This window comes from Martes martes (genome assembly GCF_963455335.1).
Source record: "Martes martes genome assembly, chromosome: 7".
Taxonomy (NCBI): Eukaryota; Metazoa; Chordata; class Mammalia; order Carnivora; family Mustelidae; genus Martes; species Martes martes.
In genome coordinates this window covers 36,455,980-36,483,595 of record NC_137894.1, presented here as the reverse complement: position 1 = coordinate 36,483,595, position 27,616 = coordinate 36,455,980, and the positions used below count along the sequence as shown (strand labels likewise).

The 27,616-nt window shown below is 36.4% G+C and overlaps 1 protein-coding gene across 2 annotated transcripts in view; it reads left to right on the top strand.

The window, feature by feature from the left end:
- The window catches only part of RSL24D1 (ribosomal L24 domain containing 1), a 42,593-nt gene that overhangs the window by 1,199 nt on the left and 13,778 nt on the right, over nucleotides 1–27,616 (top strand). The window contains exons 2-8 of one of the 2 annotated variants that reach the window (XR_013967154.1): nucleotides 2,992–3,105; nucleotides 5,469–5,541; nucleotides 9,998–10,061; nucleotides 11,744–11,829; nucleotides 12,987–13,161; nucleotides 14,956–15,068; nucleotides 16,201–16,300. Coding sequence is in view for 1 of the 2 variants with exons in the window: in XM_080808934.1 (XP_080665060.1) it covers nucleotides 2,992–3,105; nucleotides 5,469–5,541; nucleotides 9,998–10,061; nucleotides 11,744–11,829; nucleotides 12,987–13,060 (411 nt within the window). In the remaining variant the exon portion in view is untranslated. Of the gene's footprint in view, nucleotides 1–2,991; nucleotides 3,106–5,468; nucleotides 5,542–9,997; nucleotides 10,062–11,743; nucleotides 11,830–12,986; nucleotides 13,186–14,955; nucleotides 15,069–16,200; nucleotides 16,301–27,616 lie in introns of those variants that run through there. The other variant, XM_080808934.1, reaches the window with a different exon arrangement.

Genomic DNA, 27,616 nt, shown 5'->3' with positions numbered 1-27,616 from the left:
GTGAATGATACATGAATTTGTTTTATAGCAGAATGAATCTCATTCTATGCTTATTTAATACATTGTTTCTCAGAATTCGACCTCTCATATTTGCTTCTGAATCACTGGGCACTTGTGAAAAAAAAAAAAATTCTTCATTTCCACTGGCTCTGTTAAATTGGTGTCTTTGTGGGGAGAAGAGGATCTAGAATTCCAAACAGGTGACTTTGATATGCTAAGGAAATACAGATCCTATGTCATCACTGTATATCTCTTACAGATGGAAGATATTGACGTCATTAATTAGGAGCAAGGGGTTCCTGCGGAAAGTGTGGGACCAAAGCTAGGTTTGGTAATTTGAAAGAACATGCAGAAGATTTTTGAATATCTGTTGTCAGGAACATGATAAAAAGTTTATAGAAACGAACTAAATAGTTGTTAGGTTGGCATTTAATTCACAGTGGGCACGATGGCTTTGTAGATGATCTGGTCATCATAATTTTATGATTTTTGTCGAGCACTGCTTCTCAGGTGGGTATAGGAATTAAAACAACAGATCATGGGAGCTATCTAGAGTTGGGTGTTGATCTGGCAGACACAGTGGAAATTCATAGTGATGAGGAAGGCTGTATTGCTAGCAAGGACAGGTTAGAATTGGCTGGGAGCCATCTTACTCTAGGGAAGACCTGGGGATCCCAAGCAGAGTTAGCTGGGGATATACGAAGCAGAGGTCCTGAAGCACTAAGGAAGATAGGTATTTCTTTTTTTTTTTTTTTCTGTGTTAATGATTCTCAAATCTGTATCTTTTTAGCTCTAGTCTGAATTTTCCACTGGGTGTGGAGATTCTGTCTGTAACCAGCAGTGAGCCTATTGAAAGAATTCCTAATTACCTCAGGTCTTTTTTGTTTTCTGAATTAATACCACTGTCCTATGTCTAGACAGTTTTGCTAGAAGTGTGAATCATCTTTGCACCTTTCATTTAGTTATGAGGTCATTGATTTGCCTGTGCAGAGTATAGTGGTCTTTGCTTTCTTTCTGGCATCCCACTCTGGTTCCAGATTAGGCACTGGTCATTTTTATAGCCACTCTTTTTTCTGCCTTTTTTCTCTTAGCTTTTGAGACTGTTTGTCATAGAAACCGCCCCCCCTTAGGCTTCTTGGGTAGCTTCTTAATGGTAGAATTAGTGTTAATGTTCCATATTTTCATGTACTTTGCAAACATAGAAAATACATGTACCCTTAATGAGTCCTTAATAAGTGTTCAATCAGTGGAATTTAAGAAAGAGTTGAAGAACTTTGAAGCTGAAATATTAGATCATTTGTTGAAAACTGAGGATGATGATAGAGGACTATGCCTCACAATCCATCCATCACCTACCCCACCATAGATTAAATCACTCCTTTATTTTGTATTTCCATGTTACTTAAACATGATCATTGTATGTATTGTGTATGCCCTATCCTGATCTCAATGTCTACTTTGTAAATCGAGACTATTAACAATGCTAGCCTAAGCTTCTCATGGTAGAGTATCATATTTTAATTATTCTTTTATTTCTAACGCCTGATAATATCAGGTACATAGTAGAACCTTATTTGTGGATTGAATTCCCTTCACATCTCCAGTGATTCCATTCTCTTCAGATACTTCCTTGTACTTTTTAAGTTAACGTCTATTAGATACAGAGTTCAAGTAGACTTCTCTGTAACTCTCCTTGGCTCTGGAATTGAGGAGACCCAGGAGTTCAGTTCAGCATCTCATTCGGTATATCTCAGAAATGGGGACTTGTCTAGGAGTTATCTAGAAGGTATTAAATATAGGAGGCTTTTACTTAAAAAGTTAATAGTCCTTTGGACTGAAAATACTAAAAAAATTTACTGATAGTGAATTCGTAGTGGGATATTCTAGGAGATCCACTTGTATGCATGTATTTCCATTTGCCTTGAAACTAATTCAACAATATAGACATGTTTTGACTCCTGTCTTCTCTAGGAGGTACTGACCTGGGTCAGATTAAACTAGTATTATACTGTTCTAAGAAAACTGTGTTGTAGTGTGTATAGGGACCTGCTTGAATTCCCCCATAGAACAAAGTGTACATAAAATGAAAAGTATTTTGGCTTGTGTTATATACACACAGGTTTGTGATCTGTACACACCATTTGAAATGTTTATACCTCATTTTGACTTTTTTTTATGGGCCACATCTTCTAGGTAGGATAATAAACTTAAGATTCTTTGTCAAGATCTAGTACTCCAAAGTGGTACTTTTTCTTTTCAGATTTCCTCTACATGTACAAATTGCAGTATGTTCTAAGACATTAAAAAGTAATAAAATAATGTATTTTAGACTTCCAGTGAGTCCCAGTAAGCCATTTCAGGGGCATATTGAAGCATCATTAAATCATAAGTTAGCACTGATAAAGGGTCATATCTTCTGGCATAAAGGTAGAGAATTATAATATTGAAGAACTTTCCTAGTAGCCCTGTGAGTAAATACTTTAGAACACAAATCTATACCCGATGTTAGTTGCTTTTTTGAAATTATTTTGTGCTGTTAACAAAAAGGTTGGAAGGAACCAAAGGAGATTTTGGAATAGGTGTTGAAACTTTCACCCCCATTGAGGTATATAGCAAGTGAAATTTGAGAATTATATTAAGTAGAAAGGGATTTAAATAAATAACTTTCCTTGAAACCATTGTTATTATTCATGATGATTTTAAGGTTTTATTGTTAATCTATAAAAATGACTGGTGATTTTTAACCATGTATTTGGGGCTCTTAAGCCATTAGTTGTGATGATATTTGATAGTCAAATAATAGTAAAAAAATAGTTCATTTTACATTTAATCTTATATGTCTCACATATTTTTAAATGGTGTTGTAAGTAGAAGGAATTGTTAGAACTATTGTCATTTCTCAGACTTTGCACTATATTTTTATGGCATGCATAACATCCTAGGATAGAAACATTCTTAATGTTGACTCCAGTATTTTAACTTTTTTTGTAGGTGTTCAGATTCTGTAAATCCAAGTGTCATAAAAACTTTAAAAAGAAGCGGAATCCTCGCAAGGTCAGGTGGACTAAAGCATTCCGTAAAGCAGCTGGTAAAGAGCTTACAGTGGTGAGTATAGTTAGCTATCAGTATAATTACTAACTTTGGTATGGGAAGGTTATTATTAGATATTAAATGTAATTTACCTATAACAAGATTTTCTATGACAAGATTGGTGAATGATTTATTTGTATTTGGCGATTGTAGTAATACTGTAACATCCTAAAAACCATAAATCTGCAGAATTCTGTAAAGGAAAAAATTCCTAATTCAGTTTATGGACGTGATTTTCCTTACTCTCAAAAAACCATTTTTTAGTTCCTGCACACAAAAGGGAAAATAATTTAAATGGATTGGGGTGAAGTTGGAAATTACTACTCAAGGATTTTAAGAGGAAGCTAACAGATTAAAGGATTCCTTAATACCATTGAGGGCTCTGATGAAATTTGTTGTAGACTCATTTGTTAGTTTCTGAATTTCCTTACAGGACTTTGAGAGCAGGGAAGTGTGTGTTGAAGGAGGAATAATGGGAAGTCTTGGGTGAGGGAATTTCACGCATGAGCGTCCATCATCAGGTTGTTGCTGGGTTGGTACAGCCTGGTGAAACTTGTCCACATTTGACCCCTATAAAAGGAGGAGGTGAAAGCTGCTGCACAAGATGCCTTTGAAGGAGGAAGATCTTTAAACTGTTCCTTCCCTTCATGACTTCCTCTTTCCCACCTCTCTACTCCTTTAAGGGCAGTTTCTCTTTCTTTCTTTTTTTTATTATGTTATATTAGTCACCATACAGTACATCATTAGTTTTTGATGCAGTGCTCCATGATTCATTGTTTATGTATAGCACCCAGTGCTCCCTGCAGTCTGTGCCCTCCTTAATACCCATTAGCAGGCTCACCCACTCCCCTACCCACCTCCTCTGAAACCCTCAGTTTGTTTCCCGCAGTCTATAGTCTCATGGTTTGTCTCTCCCTCTGATTTCCACCCCCCTTCATTTTTCCCTTCCTTCTCCTAATGTCTTCCATGCTATTCCTTATGTTCCAAATAAAAGTGAAACCATGTAATTGTCTTTCTCTGCTTAACTTATTCACTTAGCATAATCTCCTGTTCCATCAATGTCGATGCAGATGGTGGGTATTCGTCCTATAGATTGAGTAATATTCTATTGTATATATGGACCACATCTTCTTTATCCATTTGTCTGTTGAAGGGCATCTCGACTCCTTCCACAGTTTGGCGATTGTGGACATTCTGTGAACATTGGATGCGTGTGGCCCTTCTTTTCACTACATCTGTATCTTTGGGGTAAATACCCAGTAGTACAATTGCTGGATCATAGGGTAGCTCTATTTCTAGCTTTTTGAAGAATCTCCATGCTGTTTTCTAAAGAGGCTGCACCAACTTGCATTCTCACCAACAGTGTATGAGGGTTCCTAAGGGCCGTCTCTAAGCAGTTGCTATGAAGACCCTTCCTGGCTTCATTTTCAGTGAATGGGAAGAATATTTTTTGACAAGGTGCAAAGCCAATTCACAATTATTATCACAAAAATAATTTCCAGTGTGGATGAGAATAAACAGCACTTCAAATGCAAGTGACAACTTCATGAGAGAAGAAAGGATGCCAGTCACAGTCATTTGCTGGTGACCAGTTAGTTGCCTTGTCCATGCTGAAGTCATTGTGATTGAACAGGTCATGTATATGTAAATGAAATAGGTAAATACAGAGTTAGTGCTGTTCCATTTGCCTATCTCAGATAGATTTGAAAACTAAGAAATAGACCTGCAGTTTTTCTAAGAAATTTGTAGTGTTTCTAAAATTGTTTCACATGTTTTGAGGTAAGTAGGGTTTATTAACTGTCAAAATACCAACTGAAAAATTTCTGGGAGAAAATTTTGTCATGCAGAGCAGCACCACATTTATTTGAAGATGTGTAGTTTTACACTTTGATGTATAATAAAGCTATCTCAATACTGAAATATATAAACATAGGTGTATAGGTTCAACAATATGAAGTTCTCAAAGTTTGACTCTTTTTGATCTATGAAAAGTGGTAATTCATATGGTTCAGCCTAATAGAAAGTTTTCTCCCTGCGAATCTGTCTTATCTTGGAATGGGAAATTAGGGAAGCCTCTTCAGTTTGTTTGAAATCTTCGTGATTGTTATATGACCCTCTGAAGGATGGGGCTGATACCCTCCTTCTCTTGTCTTCTTAAAAATCACTTGTATATTGATTGATGTTTTCAGTAGGGCTGTCTTGTATATCTGGTGTGTAAAGGAAAAGTAGTATGAAAACTTGGCATTTGCTAGGGTCACCCTAGGGAAATCTTAATATGAGTCTATGATTTGAAACACAACTCTTGTGACGAGGAGAAGTTTTTAAGAAGTGCTTCCTTTCGTATCTCTCTTAGAACCATATTTTTCCTTTTCTTACAGGATAATTCATTTGAATTTGAAAAACGTAGAAATGAACCTGTCAAATACCAGCGAGAGTTATGGAATAAAACTAGTAAGTCACAAAGAATTACCAGGAATTTTGAGGAGAGACTGTTTTGGGATAGTGCTTTGAATTTAATGTTTAATATTTAAATGTTAATTTTCTTTTCATGTGTTGGCTTTTATTCTTTTTCTCATTTTAATGGTTCTCTTGTACTTGCATCTTTTATGATAAGCTGCCTCAAATCCTTTTCAGAATTGGCTGATGTGTCCATTATAAAATAATGTAAGGGCTCCTGGGTGATTCAGTCATGTAAGCATCTGACTCTTGGTTTCAACTCAGGTCATGATCTCAGGGTCGTGGGATGGAGCCCTGTGTTGGGCTCTGCATTCAGTGTGCAGTCTGCTAGAGGTTCTCTCCCTCTGCTCCTCCCCCTGCTCACTCCTCTCTAAAATAAATAAATATTTTAAAAAATGTAATTATTAGATTTTATATTATTTGGAGTGTCTGTACAAAGATATAAAAAGATTTAAAAATCTGAGAATAGAGGTGGAGAATACTTTTTGGGGGGTGAGTGTGGCATAGGTAAAATATACACAAAACCTAAGATACTTTACAAGTTTAATTTGGTTTAGGGTTATAAACATTATATTCTGTATACCCTATAAAATGTAATGCTTCTGTAAAATTGAAAAGTACAGTACTTAAGGTGGTAATTATATTTCCTAGGACAACTTGTAAGTGCATGACTTAGGTATAAGTCAAGCTATAGACTACTGAAGTTAAAAGCAAGGATAACTAGTCCTTGTCTTTTTCATTTTTCCGAAGTAGGCAGAGACTAATGAGAAAAAAATCCCGTATGTAGTAAAACCAGTTCCTTAAGCTAGCTTGTAGATGCCCCTATGTGTATGTTTGAGGCCCTTGGCTTTGACTTTTCTTCTCCCTACAGCTGTCTTATGCAATCTTTAGCCATTTCTAGTCTTGGGTGTAGAGGTGATATAGTTGGTTTTGTTCATTAGAAGTTCCCAGGGCTCAGAGTCTTGTGGACTTTGCCATTTTTTTTATAAGATTTTATTTATTTGACAGAGAGAGCCAGAGAGCACAGTGTCGGAGGGGAGGTGGGAGAGGGTGAAGCAGGCTCCCTGCTGAGCAGGGATTTCCACCCTCCCACCTCCCCATCCCCAGTACAGGGCTTGATCTCAGAGCCCTGGGATCATGACTTGAGCTGAAGGCATACAGTTAACCAATTGAGCCACCCAGGTGCCCCGACTTTATCAGATTTGAATGGTTCATAGGCAGGGCTTTTTATCTCCTTTTGCCCAGTCACAGCACTTGGGGGGAGGAATTGAAAAATTAGGGGCTTTGTGGTAGTACTTGCCACCCTCTAAAAGATTTTTATCTTCCTGGACCATGTGGAAATTTCAGAGTCCAGTTTTGGAATTGCCTTTTCCACATAGCCTTAAATTTTGCTTCTTGGTGTTTTGTTTTTTTAAATAAAGTCATTCCTTCTGTTTTGTAATTAGAGGAAGAGTTAATTTCTGAAGAGCAGTGGATTTTACTAGGTTTATTTACTAAAAAAATAACGGATTCAAACTCAAGGATTTCAGAAGAGATTAATAGGGTTCTTTTATTTTAATTGAGATATAATTGACATATAACATTAATTTTAGGTGTACAATGTAATGATTTGATATTTGCATATATTGTGAAATGATCACAGTAAATCTAATTAACATCTATCACCACACATTTTTGATAGGAATTCTTAGTGGGTTTTTTTTTTTAAATTTTTATTTATTTGTTTGACAGATTACAAGTAGGCAGAGAGGCAGGCAGAGAGAGAGGGGGAAGCAGGCTCCCTGCTGAGCAGAGAGCCTGATGCAGGACTCAATCCCAGGACCCTGGGACCATGACCTGAGCTGAAGGCAGAGGCCCTAACCCACTGAGCCACCCAGGTGCCCCTACAGTGTTTCTAAAAGGCAAACTTGTCAAGGACATTTTTAGAAGGTCCTAAAGCATTTCTGTATCCCATTGAATTTTATTTTGGCCTTTTCTTTTTTGTTACTATTTCAAGATAGCCTCCTCAGATTTGATTTCCCACAACCCCTATTTCAGTATCATAGGTCTCTAAGCTAATCTGTTGGCAATAATTTTATATTCATTGATTACGTTTTTAAATTGTGTCAAGATAGGGACTGAGCAGCCTTTGTTAAGATGCTGATGTCAACAGTAGGAGAACTTCCAAAACAAGAATACTAGTAAGAATAGTTTGTATTTTATCCCTTATGTCTCTGTATTTCAGATCAAGTTTTTAGTATCAGGTGCTTCTTACATTTAAAATTTTTCAGTCTTATGGAATATTTGGAAATGTAGTGTCTTACTGTTTGGAAAGGATTTACCTGCCACTTCTGTGCTTTTATTTCCCTTCTGAGTAACTCTAAGGTATAGAAATACTTTTGAGTACTAGAACTTAGCCTTATCAATTTCTGTTGAAAGGCAAAGAAAAAGTTGTATATCTGGCATATTTAGCATGTGCAGATGTAGAGTTGACTTTGTCTTAGACTATTCATAGAAGCATCATCTTAATACCAGTGCCCCCATGGGGCCGTCTGGGGAGTCTTATTAAAATGCAGATTGTGATACAGCATATCTGGGTGGAGCCTAAGATTCTGCATTTCTGACAAGCTCTCAGATAATACCAATGTTGCTGGACCCCGGATTATACTTAAATGTGTATTAAATAATACAGTTAAAAGTATATTACACTTAAATGTGTATTTGCTTTTGTTTGTTTAAAGATTTTATTTATTAGAGAGCAAGCGAGCACAAGTCAGGGGTGAGGAGAGCAGAGGGAGAGGGAGAAGCAGGTTCCCTATTGAGGAAGGAGCCTGCTGTGGGGCTTGATCTCAGAACCCTGAGATCATGACATGAGCCAAAGGCAGATGCTTAATTGAGTGAGCTACCCAGGCATCCTACACTTAAATGTTTTTATTTTGAGTTAATTTTAGACAACAGAAAAGTTGAAGAATTCCTTTGTCCAGATCCCTCAAATAACATTTTACTAAATTTACATATTCTCTCTCTCCCTTTCTTTCCTTCTATAATTTTCTGAACTTAAATTATATACATAAGGGGCACCTGACAATGTTTTTATCCCTGAGTGGTTTAATAGAACTATAAAAATACAATATTTCCTAAAAAATAGAACATTCTCATATAGAACCATAGTCATTAAATTAATAAATTAGCATTGATATAGTATTATCATTTAATCTCAGACCTGTGTAAGAATAGTCCATGCATTATTTTTCTCTTCAAAATTTTAATATTTTGTGAGTTTTGATATTTCATGACATTCATAGTTTTGAAGAGTATGAGTCACACATTTGGTATAAAATCCCTTAATTGGCATTTGTTTGATACTGCCTCAGGGTTAGATTTAGGTAATGTACATTTGGTAAGAATACCATAGATGTGATGCTGAGTTCTTATCATTATGTCCTGCCATATGGAGGCATGTGCTATCCATTGGGGTCCTATTTCTGGCTATGTTAACTTTGATCCTTGGTTAAGGTGGCCTCTGGTACATTTCTTCACTGTAAAGTTAGTATTTAATCCTTTATAATTAATAAGTGTATTTTGGGGAGATATTTTAAGATTATGTGAATATCCTGCTCCTCTTCAGATCCTTGGAATATAAGAAATTAGATTGGGAGTGTTTTGCCCAATGTGGCAGCCACAGGGGCTGCTGAGTGCTTAAAATGTGGTTAGTCTAAATCCAGATTTGCTGGATGTAAATCTGGATTTAGACTAATCCAGTCTACATGTAAATGTATATAGTTTTTGAAGACTTCAGATGAAAACAAGCATAAAATAACCTCAGTAATTATACTATGTTGAAATGACAGTATTTTGGATATGTTGGTTAAACAAAATCTATTATTAGATTTGACCTGTTCCTTTTTTATTTTCTAATGTGGCTGCCAGAAAATTTAAAATTATATGTGTGGTTTCTCTTAGTGCTGGTATAGATTCTAGAGCATATTTGGATTCAGCTCCTCTACACAATTCCCGGAACAGTTGGATTTTAGTGGTTGGGAACATGGTAAAATGATTGGTTTATTCTGTCAATATTCGTCCTGTGCAGATCATACCCAGGCACTTAGAGAAATAGTATTTATGCCCAGAAGGGTGCTTTTATTAATGGAGAGGACAAGCTAAGAAGGGATTAGTTGCCATTAATCCATTCTCTTTAAAATTTGAGAAGGATTGGGCTGCTTTAAAGTAGAAGGAAAACTTAGTAGCAATAAAGGCTTGTGTAAAATAAAAATAGAGATTTATTTGTGAAAGATAGTTAACAGTGATGTCAGCCAAGAGTATTTACCTTCTTCAGCTCTTTTAGTAGGGATTGTTTTTACAATGAGTTTTTCATTTAATACATTTCTAAATGGGAATAAAGGGGAGTGATCATTAAAGCTTTTGCTTGGATATGCAAAAATTTGCTAACTCTTATGAATTTTTTTTGTAGTTGATGCAATGAAGAGAGTTGAAGAGATCAAACAGAAGCGCCAAGCTAAATTTATAATGAACAGGTATGAATATATGGATCAAGTAACTCTTAGAAAAATAATTACTACTAGAAATCCAGAGATTTTTTTTCCACTTTTTGTTTTCATGTAACCTTAGAAAATTAAGAATACTGTAAAGAACTTTTGTATATTCTCTACTGTATCCTTGTCTCTATAGTAAGTTGAAAACATGATGCCCTTTTCCTGAGGATATTTCAGTGTATATATTCTAAACACAAGAACATGTTCTTCTATAACTGTAGTATAGTTACCAAAATCAGAAAATTAATATTCAACAATACTATTATATAACCTACAGACTTTATTTAGATTTGAGCAGTTCTAGTCATGTTCTTTATAGCAACAGACAATCCTGGATCTTTCATTGCGTTTAGTGGTAATATCTCCTCAAGCTCCTTTTATCTGGACACTTTCTCATCTTTGTCTTAAATGACATTGACATTTTTGAAGAGTACAGGTCAGTTATTTTAATAGACTGTTCCTCTGTTTGTGGTTGTCTAATGTTTGCTTCATGATTAGATTCAGGTTAGGTACTTTTGGCCAGAATATCATAGGAATGATACATAAGAAAGACATACATATTAGGAGGCACATGTTATCCCAAGTGACTGATCACTTGGTTAAGGGTTATCTGCCAGTTTTCTCCAAGGGAAAGTTTTTTCCCTCCTTTTTAATCAGTACATATCTTAGGGGAAATACTTTTATACTCTACAAAGAGTCCCTTATTTCTCAAACTGGTGCCTACTGGTGTTAGCATCCAGTGGAACCTTGTCTGAATCTGTTATTATAGTTTGTTGCTAAATGGTAATTTTTCCAATTCAGTAATTTCTTCTACACTTATTAGTTGGCTTTCCCATATAAAAGAACTTCTCCCTTTTACAATTTCAACATGTATTCCTTTATTGTTTATTCATAGATATGTGTGTATTCATTCATTCTTATAGTATTCAGTGGGTTATAATTATTTGTCATTATTTATTTTGATGTTCCAAGTGCTCCAGATTGGCCAGCGGGAATTCCTTCAGGCAGGCTTCCATGTCATCTTGACAATTCCTCATCTTTTTTTGGGTGCTTTCTTTATGGCTAACAAGATGTGGCCTCATCTTATACTTCCCTGGCCCCAGCCTAGAATTGGTCTTTCTTTTAAAGTAGATTTACTTATTTTTTTATCTCATTACTATTTAAATCTGTCATAGAAAACCATGTGCAAACAGCTTTCTGGCTTTAAAAAAATGAATTGTTACAAAAAGGGAGCCTAAATGTTTGAGAAGAACTGTTGTTTGTCTAAAATGAATGTTTTACATGTTTTGTGTTCTTACAATTACTGACTTAAAAAAAATTAGGTAACAGTGTATTGTCAGTTTGAGGAGAAAAGATCTAGGCATTTTATTTGTATAATAGACATGTCTGAGATTTAATTCTTTCTTTCAATCACATTTCTTCATTCACTCAGCAATACATATATTAATCTCCACTTTATCCCCGACTCAGTACTAGGGATATAATCAATGAACAAGTTGATAGTGTAGAAATCCTGATTTGTTATGCTTATTAGGAACTAGAAAATAATTTTGAGTTCTCATTGATTATCTGTGTGGCTAATAAAATTTATTTTTATAAATTATTAATATCTTTTAGAGAAGTTAAAGTAACTGAAATTTTGGCTTTGCTATGTTTTATCCTAGATTAAAGAAAAATAAAGAATTACAGAAAGTTCAGGACATCAAAGAAGTCAAGCAAAACATTCATCTTATCCGGGCCCCTCTTGCAGGTAAGTACTACATTGCACAGGAGTTCTCTTTCAGTAGAGAGATGAAAATCTGCATTGTTGCAGTCTATGTAAATGAGTATCAGCTTTTTATGTTTTTTTAATGTAAGTACCTGATTTATGATACAACTTGGTTTTTAAAAAATTATACATTGTATTTCCCAGTTCCAGTTTTATTGCATATGGTGTTTCTTTCCCTCTTCATAGAATATTTCATAAGCTAGTCCAAAGATTCAAGTAACAATTTCATAGATTTTGCTTCATATTTGTTTTTATTAAGAACACTGTTTCATAGGAGTCGTTTTCCAACTTTGGTTGGAATGGGAATTAATTGGGGGAATTTATAAATATGGAAGCCCAGGCCTTTTGAGTCTGAGCTTCTGTTCTTTTGTAGCTCTCTGGGTTCTGACACTGATTTTGATACTCAAGTTTGAGAACTGCTGTTTTGTGTTAAAACCTTTTTTATGTGTTTATGTAACTTGCCTGTGGTCATCCACCTGGGCAGTCGTTTGTGTGCATAGTTTCTTTTGTGAGGTACTGGAAAACCAGTTTTTACTCAGCAGGCACCAGATACCATCTGTTACATAATTTACTTATGCAGATTACCTGAAGGGAGAGAAATTTTGGTGAGATTTAGTTGAAGAGTTGATTCCTGAATGATTCCCTGCCTAAACTTTAGTAAAGGTCAAATTCTGAAACTGCATGTTGAATAGGTTAAATAGATTAATTTTTGTACCAAATTTTATTAAAACAAAATAGACAAAATCCTGGAGCATTATGTCATGTATAGGCGATATGAACTGACCCCCAAACAACAAGAATGAACCGTTATTTAACTTTTTAGGTAATGCTCTGAGGTTAGATAAGTACAGTGTTAAAAGCAGGGACTTTGGATCCAGAGGGCCAGGATTCCAGTCCTAGCTCTTTGACTTAATGGACTTACTTAGTGATTTGGTATAATTTCATCTGTCTCTGGGTCTCTGTTCCCTCATATTTAAAATGCAGGTTGTTAGGAGGGTATATGGAATACTTACTTTATGCATGGCAGATTGTAAGACCTGTGTAAGTTTAGTTACTATTCTTAAATTTCTTAACATCTAAGATCCTTTATTAAGTTTTGGTATAAGTTTGGCAAGGTCACTTTTTTTTTTTTTTTTAAGGCAAAGGAAAGCAGCTGGAAGAAAAAATGGTGCAGAAATTACAACAGGATGTGGACATGGAGGATGTTTCTTAAAAATCTCACTGTTTCTATAAGTGTTTTTGAAAATCTCCTTAGGAGACCAGGAACTTCTAAGTTATCAATTTATATTTTAAATAAGGTCACTCAAATGAAAGGTAATTAAAAATACATCTCTCCTACATTGCTGTCATTATGGCTGTTAGATTGCATCTCTGTTGTTAAACCTACTGAGAGTTACATTTATGTAAGTCATGCATATTCTCTTTGAAAATACAAATGTGGACATAAAATGGTCCTGCTGTTTGGATAGTGGTACTAGGCAGATTTATGTGAACTAACAATAAAATTCATGGCTAGCAATATGTAAAATAAATTTTCTTTGCAGTAAAGTATTCCCTTTATTAATATTATAGAAAGGGGGCTTACAACAAAGAACTAAACCTGTATGATAATGAGCTACAAGTAATCTTCTTTTTTGACTTCAGTATTTGTTTTGGTTTCTTAGCATCTTAGAAGAACATATTGGCCTTACATATTGAAACCTAATTATGTTGGACTGTTTTGACCTGCTTTAACTGTTTTGATAGGCATCTCTTAATGCTGGGGGTGTGAGAGCTGAATAGTATGCTCCTGAAGTGGCACCGTATACTTTCCACTTTGGAGAATACTTAATTCTGAGATTACTGATAGAACCAAATATATTTTTCCAACATAGCAATGATTTAAAAGCAGAGGAATTGCAGTGTCTTTTAAGATATGTTATGTGGCTTTCTTTTATAAAGCTCCTAATTGTTCTTGAAAAATAGAATTTATGGTTTTAGCATCACAAATTATTTGCACATAAGATCCTTTTTTCTAATGTAACCACAAGTTTTTTGTTTAGAAAAAAATAAAGTATTAGTGGGAAGAAAATAATTCCCTCACTCCCACATACTACTGAAATAGATACATTTTTAATTAAAAATATATTCAGAATATGTAATGTTTTTATATTTCTACATTATTTGCAACTTTAAAGATACTAAATAGTAACTCAGTTGTATTATTTTTTTGAGGACAGAACTTAGAATAAATTATAATCTTAGAGTTATATAGGGGAAATGATGTAAGAAACCAAAGACTTGTTAAATTATTTGAAGTTTTCACTCCATAGATGTATGTTTGCTTTAATATAGACATATTTAAGATTACCTCCTGTTAGATTTCCTACCTTGTTAGTTAGCAAGCTGTTGCCTTAAGTCCATCAATATGGGAAACTGAGCTAAAGGGAATAACTGACATGGCATCTCAAGCTTAACATCCAGACCATTCTCTTAACTGTCAGGAATTCATAGTATTTTGAGACCCCAGGTATCATTATAAACTATGGATGCAGGTGCCACAGTGTTACCCCCTGCAACTCTCTAAACTTGGTTGGATCACTGAGTTGTCCCTTTAAAATGTTGCCTGAGAAGGGGCCTGGTACAGTATTATTGTTTCTTTTTGTCTGATTGAGACCTCTGCTGGGCAGTTAGTATAATAGAAAAGCATAAAATTTTCCAGGCACTTGATACACAGAACTTCAATGTTCTCTAATTGCTTTAGGGTAATAAAACACTGGAAGTCATCGGAAGGAATTTCCTTACACACTTGCCTTAAAAAACCCTGTAGGGTAGCAAAAAAACATTTAGGGGCATTTGGCTGGTTCAGTCAGTAAAGCATGCAACTCATCATGTCAGGGTCGTGAGTTCAGCCCCACGTTGGGTGTATAGTATACTTAAAGGAAACTTATTAAATCTCATTTCTTAAAAATACAAAACCTTAAAAAAAAATAGAAAACCTTGAAAGATGTTTATCTGGTAGAAAGAAGTTCCATAAGGACTGACCTATTTCCTAACACCCTGTGAAGTGTAGCACTCTATTTTTATAGATGCCAACATTTTTAGGTAACTTGCCTCTTTATCACACAGAAGATGGAGGAGGTAGCAATTTGTATTCATCCAAGTGCCAGTGTCTAAAAAGGATTTATCCAGAGCCTCAGATCCTGTCTTTACAAGTCCCGCTGATGGCTGTGAGAGTACCTGTAAGTTACTTGAGTGATGCTCAACTTGACTGTGCCTTAATTTCTTGATTGGAAAAATGGAAATGATAATATGACTAGCCTGAGGATTTTTTATGAGGATCCAATTAGGTAATACTGTAAAATAATTTTATCAAGGCCACTACCATAGTGGCTAGTGTTAAAATGTTAGCTATTAGGATTGGCTATGTAACCACACAAAACTCACAGCATTGGGCTTTGCCTCGGGACAGAGGTGGAGGATATTAGTGTTTGGGGGTAAATATAGCTAAATTGAATTTGTGGACTAATTACTCTGCAGACAGGGTTGCATAGAGTTTAAAACATTAGTTTTAGCTTTTAATGTCACTTAGAAAATTCACTTATTACGAGCATCTTACTCCCCGTTCTCTGTTACAAAGATTGTAACATTTCTTCTTTGTCAGCTAGTAGTTTAAACAGTAATTGTCACCCACTATTTTAAGGGCTAATTTATATAAAGGAACTTATTTGTCCCTTAGCTTACATTTTAAATGGAGATTGAAAAAAGACATCAGACTTTACAAATATTTATAATGTAAATTCTAATATTGAATGAAGACTACTTTGTAAAGTTAAGACTGTAGCCTGCTGTATTAAAAGTGTTGATAAGGGGAAAATTGGTATCAAAAAAGAACACAATTTCAAAGTCTATAGGAAGAATTTTCCAAAAATCAGTATTCCTTTATTGATATGTAACAAAATTAAAAAGGCAACTCATAAGTTTTGCCCTGCATGTCTTTATATTCTGTATCATTAGCATATGTTGATTTGAAACAATTGTGTCTATTGATGAATTTCTTTTTAAGGAAGTGACCTTTTTCTTAAGAATGTATTCTTATGTTCTGAATGTAAAAATCTGTACATTCTGGTGCCATTACTTGAGCCTCTTGTTTAAGCTGTTCTGCTCCAAAATATTCCCTGGGTTTTATATCTTAATTGAAGCCGTCAGGTGGGGACTGAAGACGGTATTTCTACCATATAACCTTCCCTATGGTACCAGTTACTGGATATCATTCTGTAATCTCATTCTGTGGCGGCCCTATGCTTGCCAGTAGATTCCTTTTTCAACGTTTGTGATAAAAAATCTTGACTAATACATATCTCCATCCTGCAGCAAACCCAGGCAGCCCACTACTATCATGATCTCCAAGGGTACAGGGATGGTTATCTTATCGCAGGCACATATTAGGTCCCTGGTGCATGGAAGATAAACGGTAAGTGTGACTAAATGGAAAACCAGTGTGTAGCCATGTGCTAGTTTTACTGGAGTTTATTTTTTAAATAACCAGTAACTTGGAAGATAAAAAGAATAAATTACCAGCAGTGAACTACATTAAGAAAGGAAGCATTTTTTGACAGTATTAGTCAGATCTGCATTGTTGGGAGACTTGGTGAGGAACAATGTTTGCCTTAGGTTGCCTGTTACATTTTGCTTATGTCTACTTGTTTAGTGGTGATAGATCAACCTGCATTTCTGGGTTTGGCTGGTGCATTTATACGTCAAGAAATCTCAGGAAGGATTGAGCATAAGCTGGTATAGCAAGGTTCTTGAAGAAGTTTTGCCTGTACCTTGCTTTGCTGATGGAAGAAATACTTCAGGAGCCACAAAAGTATAAAAATAGAAATAATAACGAATTGGGAAGAATTGGTTAATACCTAAAGAATGTTAACCAACCAAAAAATACAAGGGACAGGTTCTTTAGTATTTTTGAGGAACTCAGTTTTCAGTTCTTTTAAATGCTTGCTTTAATACATTACAATAAAGTGATAATTAGTTTGACGCCAAGCCATGAGATGCCTAGGAACACCAGTGAAGTATGCCTTTCTAGTCTGAGTTACTCTACACAATTTTCTAGTGTAAATCTAATGAGACTTAGGTATTTCCTTTTTTTTTTTTTTTTTTTTAAAGTTTTAGAGCGTACACCCAAAGAGGGGGAGGGAGAGAAGGAGAGACAGAATCCTTAAGCAGACTCCCCACTGAGTGTGAAGTCCGATCTGGGGCTTGATCACAGGACCCTGAGATCATGACCTGAGCCAAAATCAAGAATCAGACAATTAACCAACTGAGCCAGCTGGGTACCCCTGTATTTCCTCTTTTGAAAACAAGGAATAGAGTGTAGGGAGTGAGCAAGTATAAAAGACAGCCCACCTGATTAAAAGGATTTGACATTTAAAAGGATAATACAGCATACTTTGTTAAACTATAGGTGTGTACCTTGTATTGTTGAGAGTTCTCTTCAGTGCTCTGATTCTTCATACTGCCAAACACCAGGGCTAGTAGCTTTTGTCTTTGTAGTAGTACAGTTTCCCCCATTTTTAAGAACATACAGAAGAACAACCAGAAACTACACTAGAATAATATGCAATGGAAATAAAAATGGTGCAGGAGAAAACATCTCAAAGGTCACCACCTCTTAGTACCATTGCTCACACATCAAAACATCTCAGGTCACAAACTCTTAGTACCATTGCTCACACATTTGCAAACATGTAGTACCGCCTACTTCCAGAGTTGTAAGAATCTAATGCCAGTTACTATAGCCAGGTATATTGCATATAGTATTTTAGAATATTCACAACCCTTTAGGTCAGTCGTGATTTTGCAGATACGGAACATGAGGTTAAACGAAATTGAATAGCTTGCTCCATGTCACAACTAGCAGAGCTTAGAATTAAGCTCAGTCTGTCTGACTCAGTCACTAGCCGATATCCTAAACAGCATCTAGTATGTTACCTGGACACAATTGGTGCTCAATATGTTTATTCATTCAAGGAAAAAAAAAATCTAACAGTAAAAGATGATGTTCTGGAGAATCAGATAGATTGTTATGAAGTAGTTTTTATTTTGTGACTAGAATGGATCCTTTTTCTTACCAGTTCTTCCAGGACTGACAGGTGATCATCTGTCCCAGCTTTTGTATAGTTAAGACAGCAGATCTAATGAAATGTTTTTGAAACTTAGTCTTAAAAAAATTAGTATAGCGATGCCAGTAGTTACAGTTTAATTTACAGTTGTTGGAGGAAATATTCTTCTGGCCCTGAAATATATGCCAATCCTGTTATCCAAGGAAAAACTTAAAATTCTACCAACACTTGCTTTTATTTATGAGCAGTTTCATTCCTTAGGTTTTAAAATGTTTGTGTCTGCTGGCTGTGAGGCATTTGTTTGCCTCATTTAGCAATAAAATATTTAGTTCATGGTATATTTGAGAAGCTTGAATCACTGGGAATTGTATTCACCTAGTTATAGTTTATAGGACTTTTAAAACCTATTGGTATTTATCATTCTTGTGCCAATTCTTAAAATTCTTCAGGATTGTTGAGATTACTGCCCACAAGAGTTCTTTGTCCCAGGGGCTGAAGATTCTTATACTGACAAGCTTCGGGGTTGATCTGAGGTGAGAGGTGGCTTTTGAAGATGCCCAGTCTGCTATTTGAGTTGTCTAATGACTGATAGGGAAAAGAAACTTAAGATCATGGCTTCAAAATACATAACATACCTGGTAACATTTCATTCCCACTGTTAAGTGGAATCTCAGGAATAACATGGATTCTACTAGTGATTTTACTTCTTTGGTTTGATGGGAAGTCCCCACTAGAGATTAGGCATTCAGGAGGGTTTGAGTCAAAACAGTTGAGGATGAGCTAGAGTAGCATTCAGAGAGTAGGTCTTAAACCTTTGGCACATGAGAATCATATGGGGCAGCCAGGCCAATTAAATGAGAATCTCTTGGTTTGAGGCGCAGGGATTGGTATTTTTAACAAGCTATCAGGTGATGGCTGACCAAGATGGGAACATAGGAGCCTCTTGAACTTTCTTCCTTCCATGGACACACAAGGTACAGTTAGATACAAAGCAATTGTTGCTGAAAAAAATCCAAAAGCTAGCTAAGTGACTTACACATTGGCTGGATGGGTAGCAATACTTCTATCAGAAAAAAGACTTTACAACAAAGTCTGTAGCAAAAAAAAAAAAAAAAAGAAGGGCACTGCATAATGATAAAGGGGTCAATCCAAGAAGAGGCTGTTTCACTTGTAAATATCTATTCACTTAATACTTATATACATAAATATTAGCATAGGGAAAATTGACAGTAATAAAATAATAGGTTTAAACCCCCTGCTTACATCAGAAGATTATACAGACAGAAAAGCAATAAGGAAATAGTGGCTTTGAATAAGCTATTTGATGAGATGGACCTAACATGTATATAGTACAGTTAGTACAAAAACAATATACATTCTTTTCAAATGCACATGGAACATCTCCAGGATAGATCACATGTTAGGCCACAAAACATGGCTCAATAAATGTAAGAAGGCTGGAGTTATATCAAGCATCTTTCCCAATCACAAAGTAGGAAACTAGAAATTACAAGAAAATATCTGGAAAGAACACACATACGGAGGCTAAACAACATAGAACCAGGAAATAAATAAAAACGCATGGAGACAAATAATAAAAACAAATGGTCCAAAATTTTTGGGACACAATAAAAGTAGTTCTAAGAGCGATATTTGTAGTCATTCAACTCTGCCTCTAGAAACAAGAAGAATCTCAGCCAACCTGATCTCACACCTAAGGGTGCTAGAAAAGAACAAATAGACTAAAGTTAGTAGAAGGAAAGAACTAAAATTAGAACAAAAATAAGTGAAATAGAGAAAAAAGTAGAAAAGATCAATGAGACCAGGAGTTTGTTCTTTGAAAACACAAGCAAAATTGATAAATCTTTAGCCAGACTTAGCAAGAAGAGGCCTATAAAATCAGCTGGGAGGGAGGAGAAATAACCAACACCACAGAAATACAAAGGATTATAGGAGAATATTATAAAAATTATTTGCCAACAAGTTGGATAACCTAGAAGTTATGGATAAATTCCTAGGAACATACAATGTTCCCAAACTGAATCGGGAAGAAATAGAAAATTTGAACAGACCAGTTACCAGCAATGAAATTAGATCAGTAATAATAAAACTCCCCCAAAACAAGATCCCGGATCAGATGGCTTCACAGGTGAATTCTAGAAAACATTTAAAGGAGAGTTAATATGTATCCTTCTACAACTATTCCAAAAGAGTTAAAGTAAAATTCCACATTTGTTCTATGAGGCCAGCATTATCCTCATACCAAAACCAGACAAAGACACTATTTCCACATTCATTCTACGAGACCAGCATTATCCTAATACCAAAACCAAACAAAGACACTATTAAAAACAAAACAAAACTATAGGCCCTTATCTCTGATGAACAAAGATGCAAAAATTCTCAACATGTTAGCAAACAGAATTCAAGAATACGTTAAAAAATGATAACTAGGATTAAAGGGATGCAAGAATGGTTTAATATTTATAAATCAGCATGATACATCACAATAAAAAAGATAAAAATATGATCATTCAATAGAGGCAGATAAAGCACTTGACAAAATATATTATCCATTCATGATAAAAACTCAACAAAGTGGGTAGAGAGGGAATATACTTGAGTGTGATAAAGGCCATATATGGCAAATTGAAAGCTAACATCTTGGTAAAAAAAAGGTCAAGAACAAGACAGGAATCCACTCTCACCACTTTTATTCAACATAGTTCCTAGCCACAGCAATCAGACAAGAAATAACACATCCAAATTGGTAAGGAAGAGATAAAATTTTCACTATTTGCCACTGATACAATACTATATATAGAAAACCCTGAAGATACCACTAAAAAACTATTAGGACTGATGATTTCAGTAAAATTGCAGGATACAGAATTAACATACAGAAATATGTTGAATTTCTATACACTATACATGAATAGGGGAAAGGGAAATGAACCATTATATTTGCAATTTTGCCAAAAAGAATAAAATACCTAGGAATAAATTTAACCAAGGAGGTGAAAGACATACTGTAATAACTGAACTAGAAAAATCCTAAAATGTATAGGAACCACAAAAGATCTCAAACAACCAAATGCAATCTTGAGAACAACAAAGCTGGATATATCATAATCCTAGATTTTATGATGTAATAAGACAGTATGGTACTGGCACAAAATAGACAAATACAGACAAATAGATCAGTGGAACAGGATAGAGAGACCAGAAATACATTTACATGTAGCTCCCCCCATCACCCCCCCCCCCCCAAGTAGATTTAAGACCTAAATGGGAGTCCTGAAACTCTTAAGAGAAAACATAGGGAATAATCTCTTGGACATTGTCCTTAGCAACATATTTATGGATATGTTCCCTCAGGGAAGGGATATAAAAGCAGAAGTAAACTATGGGGACTACACCAAAATAAAAAAAAACTGCACAGCAAAGGAAATGATCAAAAAAAGAAAAAGGAACCTGCTGAATGGGAGAAGATATTTACAAGTGATATCTGATGTGGGTTAATATTCAGAATATATGAAATTTTCACAATTGAACCCTCCTCCCCAAATTAAATAATCTGATTTTAAAATGGACAGAATATCTGAATAGCCATTTTCCTCAAGAAGACACCCAGGTAGCCAACACATGAAAAGATGCTCAACATACTAATCATCAGGAAATGCAGATCAAAACCACAATGAGGTATCACTTCTTGCCATTCAGAATGGCTAGTATCAAAAAGACAAGAAAAAACAAATGGTGAGGATGTGGAGGAAAAAGGAACACTTGTACATCATTAGTGAGTGTGTAAATTGGTGCGACCACTGTGGAAAACAGTATGAAGCTTTCTTGAAAAGTTAAAAATAGGGGGAGGAGCAAGATGGTGGAGGAATACGAGACCCTGTTTCAACAGATCCCCTGAATTGAGCTAAATATCTACCCGAACACTCTGAACACCCATGAAATCAGCCTGAGATGTAATATTATACACTTCTGGATTTCTGCAGAGGCAGGAGATCATCACTGGAGAGGTACAGAGGAAGGGCAGTGCTTGTACTGATACTGGAGGATTAACAGAGGGGAAGGGAGCTACCAGAAATGACCCCATTGGAAAGTAATACCCCAACACAAAAGTGCTGTGTGCTTGGGGACCAGCATTAGCTTGGAGACTGGTTAATAGCACTCAAAAAGAACAAAGGGACTTAAGGGGCAGTTGGTGGGATTGGGTGGCCACAGGCATGGACCTAAACCCATGGTCCCAGGGCAGCCACAGCTGGCACCCACCTGCGCCTGAGAGAGCCCAGCCCAGGCTCCAGTCGGTGGTCCCTGGGCCTGCAGCCTTCCACTGCCTGCAACACTGCTGAGGCTGAGTGCACCCGGTGTGGGCATGGGCTCCAGAGAGCAGTCCCAGGAACAACCACCACCAGGATTGGGCTTGCCTGGACCAGTATCCCTTGTGGTTTTAGTGGCACAGAGATGCAGAGACAAGTGGGGCCCTCAGGCAACCACTGAGGTGGCTGGAGGTGCACGCTGCCTGTGGGAGGTTGTGGTGTTCAGCAGTTTGCAGAGGGGGAGTCTGTGTTTTGGACCATTCAGAGGGGAGCAGGCTGAGGCTTCTCTCTGAGGCAGAGGTCTGGTTGTGGACAGTTTACTTTGCTCTGACCCTCCAGAAAGGTGCAAAAAGCCACCAAAGAACAAAAACCTCCAGAGAACAAGAGCCTGAAAAACCTGTTTCCACAGAGCCTGACTCCTTGATAGGGGGCCGGTAGATTCAGCCCAAGCAAGACTGACTGAAAAACAGTGTAGCAGGCCCCACCCCCAGAAGACAAGCCAAAAGAACAAGAGGACAACAACCACATGGTCCCCATAAAACTAAAACCCCAACATCAGGGAAAGACAATATATTAAGCTCCCAGTATTGCCCCCAAAGCTATATACTTCATAGATACAACTTCTCTCTCTCTCTCGAATTCATTATCATGATTCTTCTTTTATTTTTTACCTACTTATCATTTAAACTAGATGTTTAATACAACATATTCCATAATAACTTTTTAACTTGAACTTTTTTCATACATATACCTCTCTCTCTCTCTCTCTCTCTCTATATATATATATATATATATATACTTCAAGGTAGTCCTTATTTCCTATTCAATACTGTCCCTATATATGAACCAGTTTTAATTTCCCTGTATCTCTGGGAAGTTGAGTACTTTAGCAAAGATAAGATACAACCAGCAAGAACTGAAATAAAATTCCTTGGCCACGTTGAGGGTTTAAAACCACCTTCCCATCTTATTCTTTTGTTAGTGTTTCTGTGTGTTTTTGTTTTTGTACCTTATAAATCTTACTTTTGGGGCTCATTTTGGCTGTTTTTTTTCTTTTTCCTTTCTCTTTTTTTCTCCTCTTTTTTTGTTTTTGGTGATGACTTCAGTTGCTCCAAAACTTTCCAGGGTGCACATTGCCTGGATTATAGTTGATATATTCAGGTATACATCCCCTCAACCACCTCTCACCAAAATGACTAGGAGGAGGAACACCCAACAGAGGAAAAATTCAGAGACTGTGACCTCTGCCACAGAACTACTGGATATGGACATAAAAATATGTTGGAAATAGAATTCAGGGTAACAATTATCCGGACAGTGGCTAGTTTGGAGAAGACCATTAGTGGCAACATAGAATCTCTAAGGGCAGAAGTGAAAACTGATCTGGCAGAACTTAAAAATGGTGTCAATGAGATCTAGTCTAATCTAAACACTCTAACAGGGTAAATGAAGCAGAAGATTGAATTAGCGATCTAGAAGACAAACTGATAGAAAAGAAGGATCAGGGGACGCCTGGGTGGCTCAGTTGGTTGGGCGGCTGCCTTCGGCTCAGGTCATGGTCCCAGCGTCCTGGGATCGAGTCCCACATCAGGCTCCTTGCTCGGCGGGGAGCCTGCTTCTCCCTCTGCCTCTGCCTACCACTCTGTCTGCCTGTGCTCGCTCGTTCTCTCTCTAACAAATAAATTTAAAAAAAAAATTAAAAAAAAAAAGAAAAGAAGGATCAGGAGGAGGTCTGGAACAAACATCTTAGAAGTCATGAAAACAATTAAGGAAATAAATGACGCCATGAAAAGTTCCAACGTCAGAATTATTGAGATACCCGGGAGGGTGGAGAGAGAGAGAGGACTAAAAGATATAGTTGAACAAATCCTAGATGAGAATTTCCCTCATCTGGGGAATGGAACCAGTGTTTGTGTCCTAGAGTCAGGGCACCCCACAAGGTCAATGAGGATAGAAAGACCTCCAGACACGTGATTGTGAAATTCGTGAGTTGTAAATTCAGAGAAGATGTCTTAAGGGCATCTAGGTGGAAGAGATTCCTTATGTACAGAGGAAGAACCATCAGAATAAAGTCAGACCTATCCACAGAAATCTGACAAGCCAGAAAAGGCTGGCAAGACATATTCAGGGGACTAAATGAGAAGAACATGCAGCAAGAATACTTTATGCGGCAAGGCTGACATTCAGAATGGATGGAGATAAAGAGCTTCCAAGACCGGCAAAGTCTAAAAGATTATGTGACCACCAAGCCGGCCCTATAAGAAATATTAAGGCAGGGTTCTATAAAAGAAGAAAGACCCCAAGAGTGATATAGAAGAGGAATTTACAGAGTCAATCCATAGAAACAAGGACTTCATCATATTTGATTACAATAAAAACTTTTCTTTCAATAATCACTCTCAATATGAATGGCCTCAATGCTCCCATAAAACAGCACAGGGTTGCAGACTGGATAAAAAGACAGGACCCATCCATATGTTGTCTACAAGAGACGCATTTTGAACCTAAAGATACATTCAGACTGAAAGTAAAGGGATGAAGTACCATCTATCATGCCAATGGGCCTTCAAAGAAAGCTGGGGTAATGAGTCTCATATCAGATAAATTAGATTTTAAGCTGAAGACTGTAGTCAGAGACTACATGTTGGACACTACATTATTCCTAAAGGGTGTATCCAACAAGAAGATAAAACAATTGTAAATATTTATGCTCCCAACATGGGAGCAGCCAACTACATAAGTCAATTGTTCATCAAAATAAAGAGTCATATTGATAAGAATATGTTAGTTGTAGAGGAACTTAACACTCTCAGCAATAGATAGATCATCTAAGAAAATCAACAAAGAAGAGCTTTGAATGACACATTGGACAAGATGGACCTCATAGATATATACAGAACATTCCACCCTAAAACAACAGAATACTCATTCTTCTTGAGTGTACATGGAACTCTCTCCAGAGTAGACCACATACTGGGTCATAAATCCGGTCTCAACCAGATACCAAAAGGCTGAGATTATTCCCTGCATATTCTCAGACCACAATGCTTTGAAACTGGAACCCAATCATAAGAAAATGTTTGGAAGTAATTCAAACACTTGGAAGCTAAAGACCATCCTGCTCAAAATGTTTGGATCAAGGAAATCAAAGAAGAACTTAAACAATTCATGGAAACCAATGAGAATGAAGACACTTCGGTCCAAGACCTATGGGATACAGCATAGGCAGTCCTAAGGCGGAAATACATAGCCATCCAAGCCACACTCAAAAAAATTGAAAAATCCCAAATACACAAACTCTCCTTACACCTTAAAGAACTGGAGAATCAACAAAAAATTAAGCCAACGCCATGCACAAGAAGGGAAATAATTAAGATTAGAGCAGAGATCAATGAGTTAGAAACTAGAGATACAGTAGAACACATCAACGGAACTAGAAGCTGGTTCTTTGAAAGAATTAATAAGATTGATAAACCACTGGCCAAACTAATCCAAAAGAAAGGAGAAAGGGGCTGTCTTTTTTTCCATTGGATATTCTTTCCTGCTTTGTCGAAGATTAGTTGGCCATAGAGTTGAGGGTCTATTTCTGGGCTCTCTATTCTGTTCCATTGATCTATATGTCTGTTTTTGTGCCAGTACCATACTGTCTTGATGATGACAGCTTTGTAATAGAGCTTGAAGTCTGGAATTGTGATGCCACTGACTTTGGCTTTCTTTTTCAATATTCCTTTGGCTATTCGAGGTCTTTTCTGGTTCCATATAAATTTTAGGATTATTTGTTCTATTTCTTTAAAAAAAATGGATGGGATTTTGATAGAGATTGCATTGAATGTGTAGATTGCTTTAGGTAGAATAGACATTTTCACAGTATTTGTTCTTCCAATCCATGAGCATGGAATATTTTTCCATTTCTTTGTGTCTTCCTCAATTTCTTTCATGAGTACTTTATAGTTTTCTGAGTATAGATTCTTTCCCTCTTTGGTTAGATTTATTCCTAGGTATCTTATGGTTTTGGGTGCGATTGTAAATGGGACTGACTCCTCAATTTCTCTTTCTTCTGTCTTGTTGTTAGTGTAAAGAAATGCAACTGATGAAATCTTGCCATTTGCGACAATGTGGATGGAACTAGAGGGTATCATGCTTAGGGAAATATGTCAGTCGGAGAAAGACAACTATCATATGATCTCTTTGATATGAGGAAGTGGAGATGCAATGCGGGGGGGTTGGAGGGAGGTAGGAAAAGAAAAAATGAAAAGATGGGATTGGGAGGGAGACAAACCATAAAAGACTCAATCTCAAAAAACAGACTGAGGGTTGCTGGGTGCAGGGGGGACGGGAGAGGGTGGTGGGGAAATGGACATTGGGGAGGGTACATGCTATGATGAGTGCTGTGAAATGTGTAAACCTGGCGATTCACAGACCTGTACCCCTGGGGATAAAAATACATTATATGTTTATTAAAATATAAATAAATAAATAAATAAAATTTTTTAAAAAAGGAGAAAGGGCCCAAATTAATAAAATTATGAATGAAAGGGGAGAGATTACGACTAACACCAAGGAAATAGAAACAGTCATCAGAAATAATTATCAATAGTTATATGCCAATAAGTTAAACAACCTAGAAGAAATGGATGCATTCCTGGAAATGCATAAACTTCCAAGACTGAAACAAGATGAAATTGACAACCTGAAAAGACCAATATCTAGTAACGAGATTGAAGCAGTCCTCAAAAAACTCCCCAAAAAACAAGAGTTCAGGACCTGACAGGTTCCCTGGGGAATGCTACCAAACATTCGAAGAAGAAATACCTATTCTCCTGAAACTGTTTCAAAACAAACAAACAAACAAACAAATAAAAACCAGAAACAGAAGGAAAAACTTCCAGACTCTTTCTATGAAGCCCCCATTACCTTGATCCCCAAACCAGGCAAAGATCCCATCAAAAAGAATTCCAGACCAATATCCCTGATGAATATAGATGCCAAGATTCTCAACAAGATCCTAGTTAATAGGATCCAATAGTACATTAAAAAAATTATCCACCATCACCAGGTGGGATTTAACCCTGGGATGCAAGTGTGCTTCAACATTTGCAAATCAGTCAGTGTGATAGAAGAAATCAGAGAAGAGAGAACCACATGGTCCTCTCAATTGATGCAGAAAAAACATTTGACAAAATACAGCATCCTTTCCTGATTAAAACTTCAAAATATAGGAATAGAGGGAATGTTCCCCAACTTCATATAATCCATCTATGAAAAACCCTCAGCGACTATCATTCTCAATGGGGAAAAGCTGACAGGCTTCCCACTGAGATTAGGAACATGACA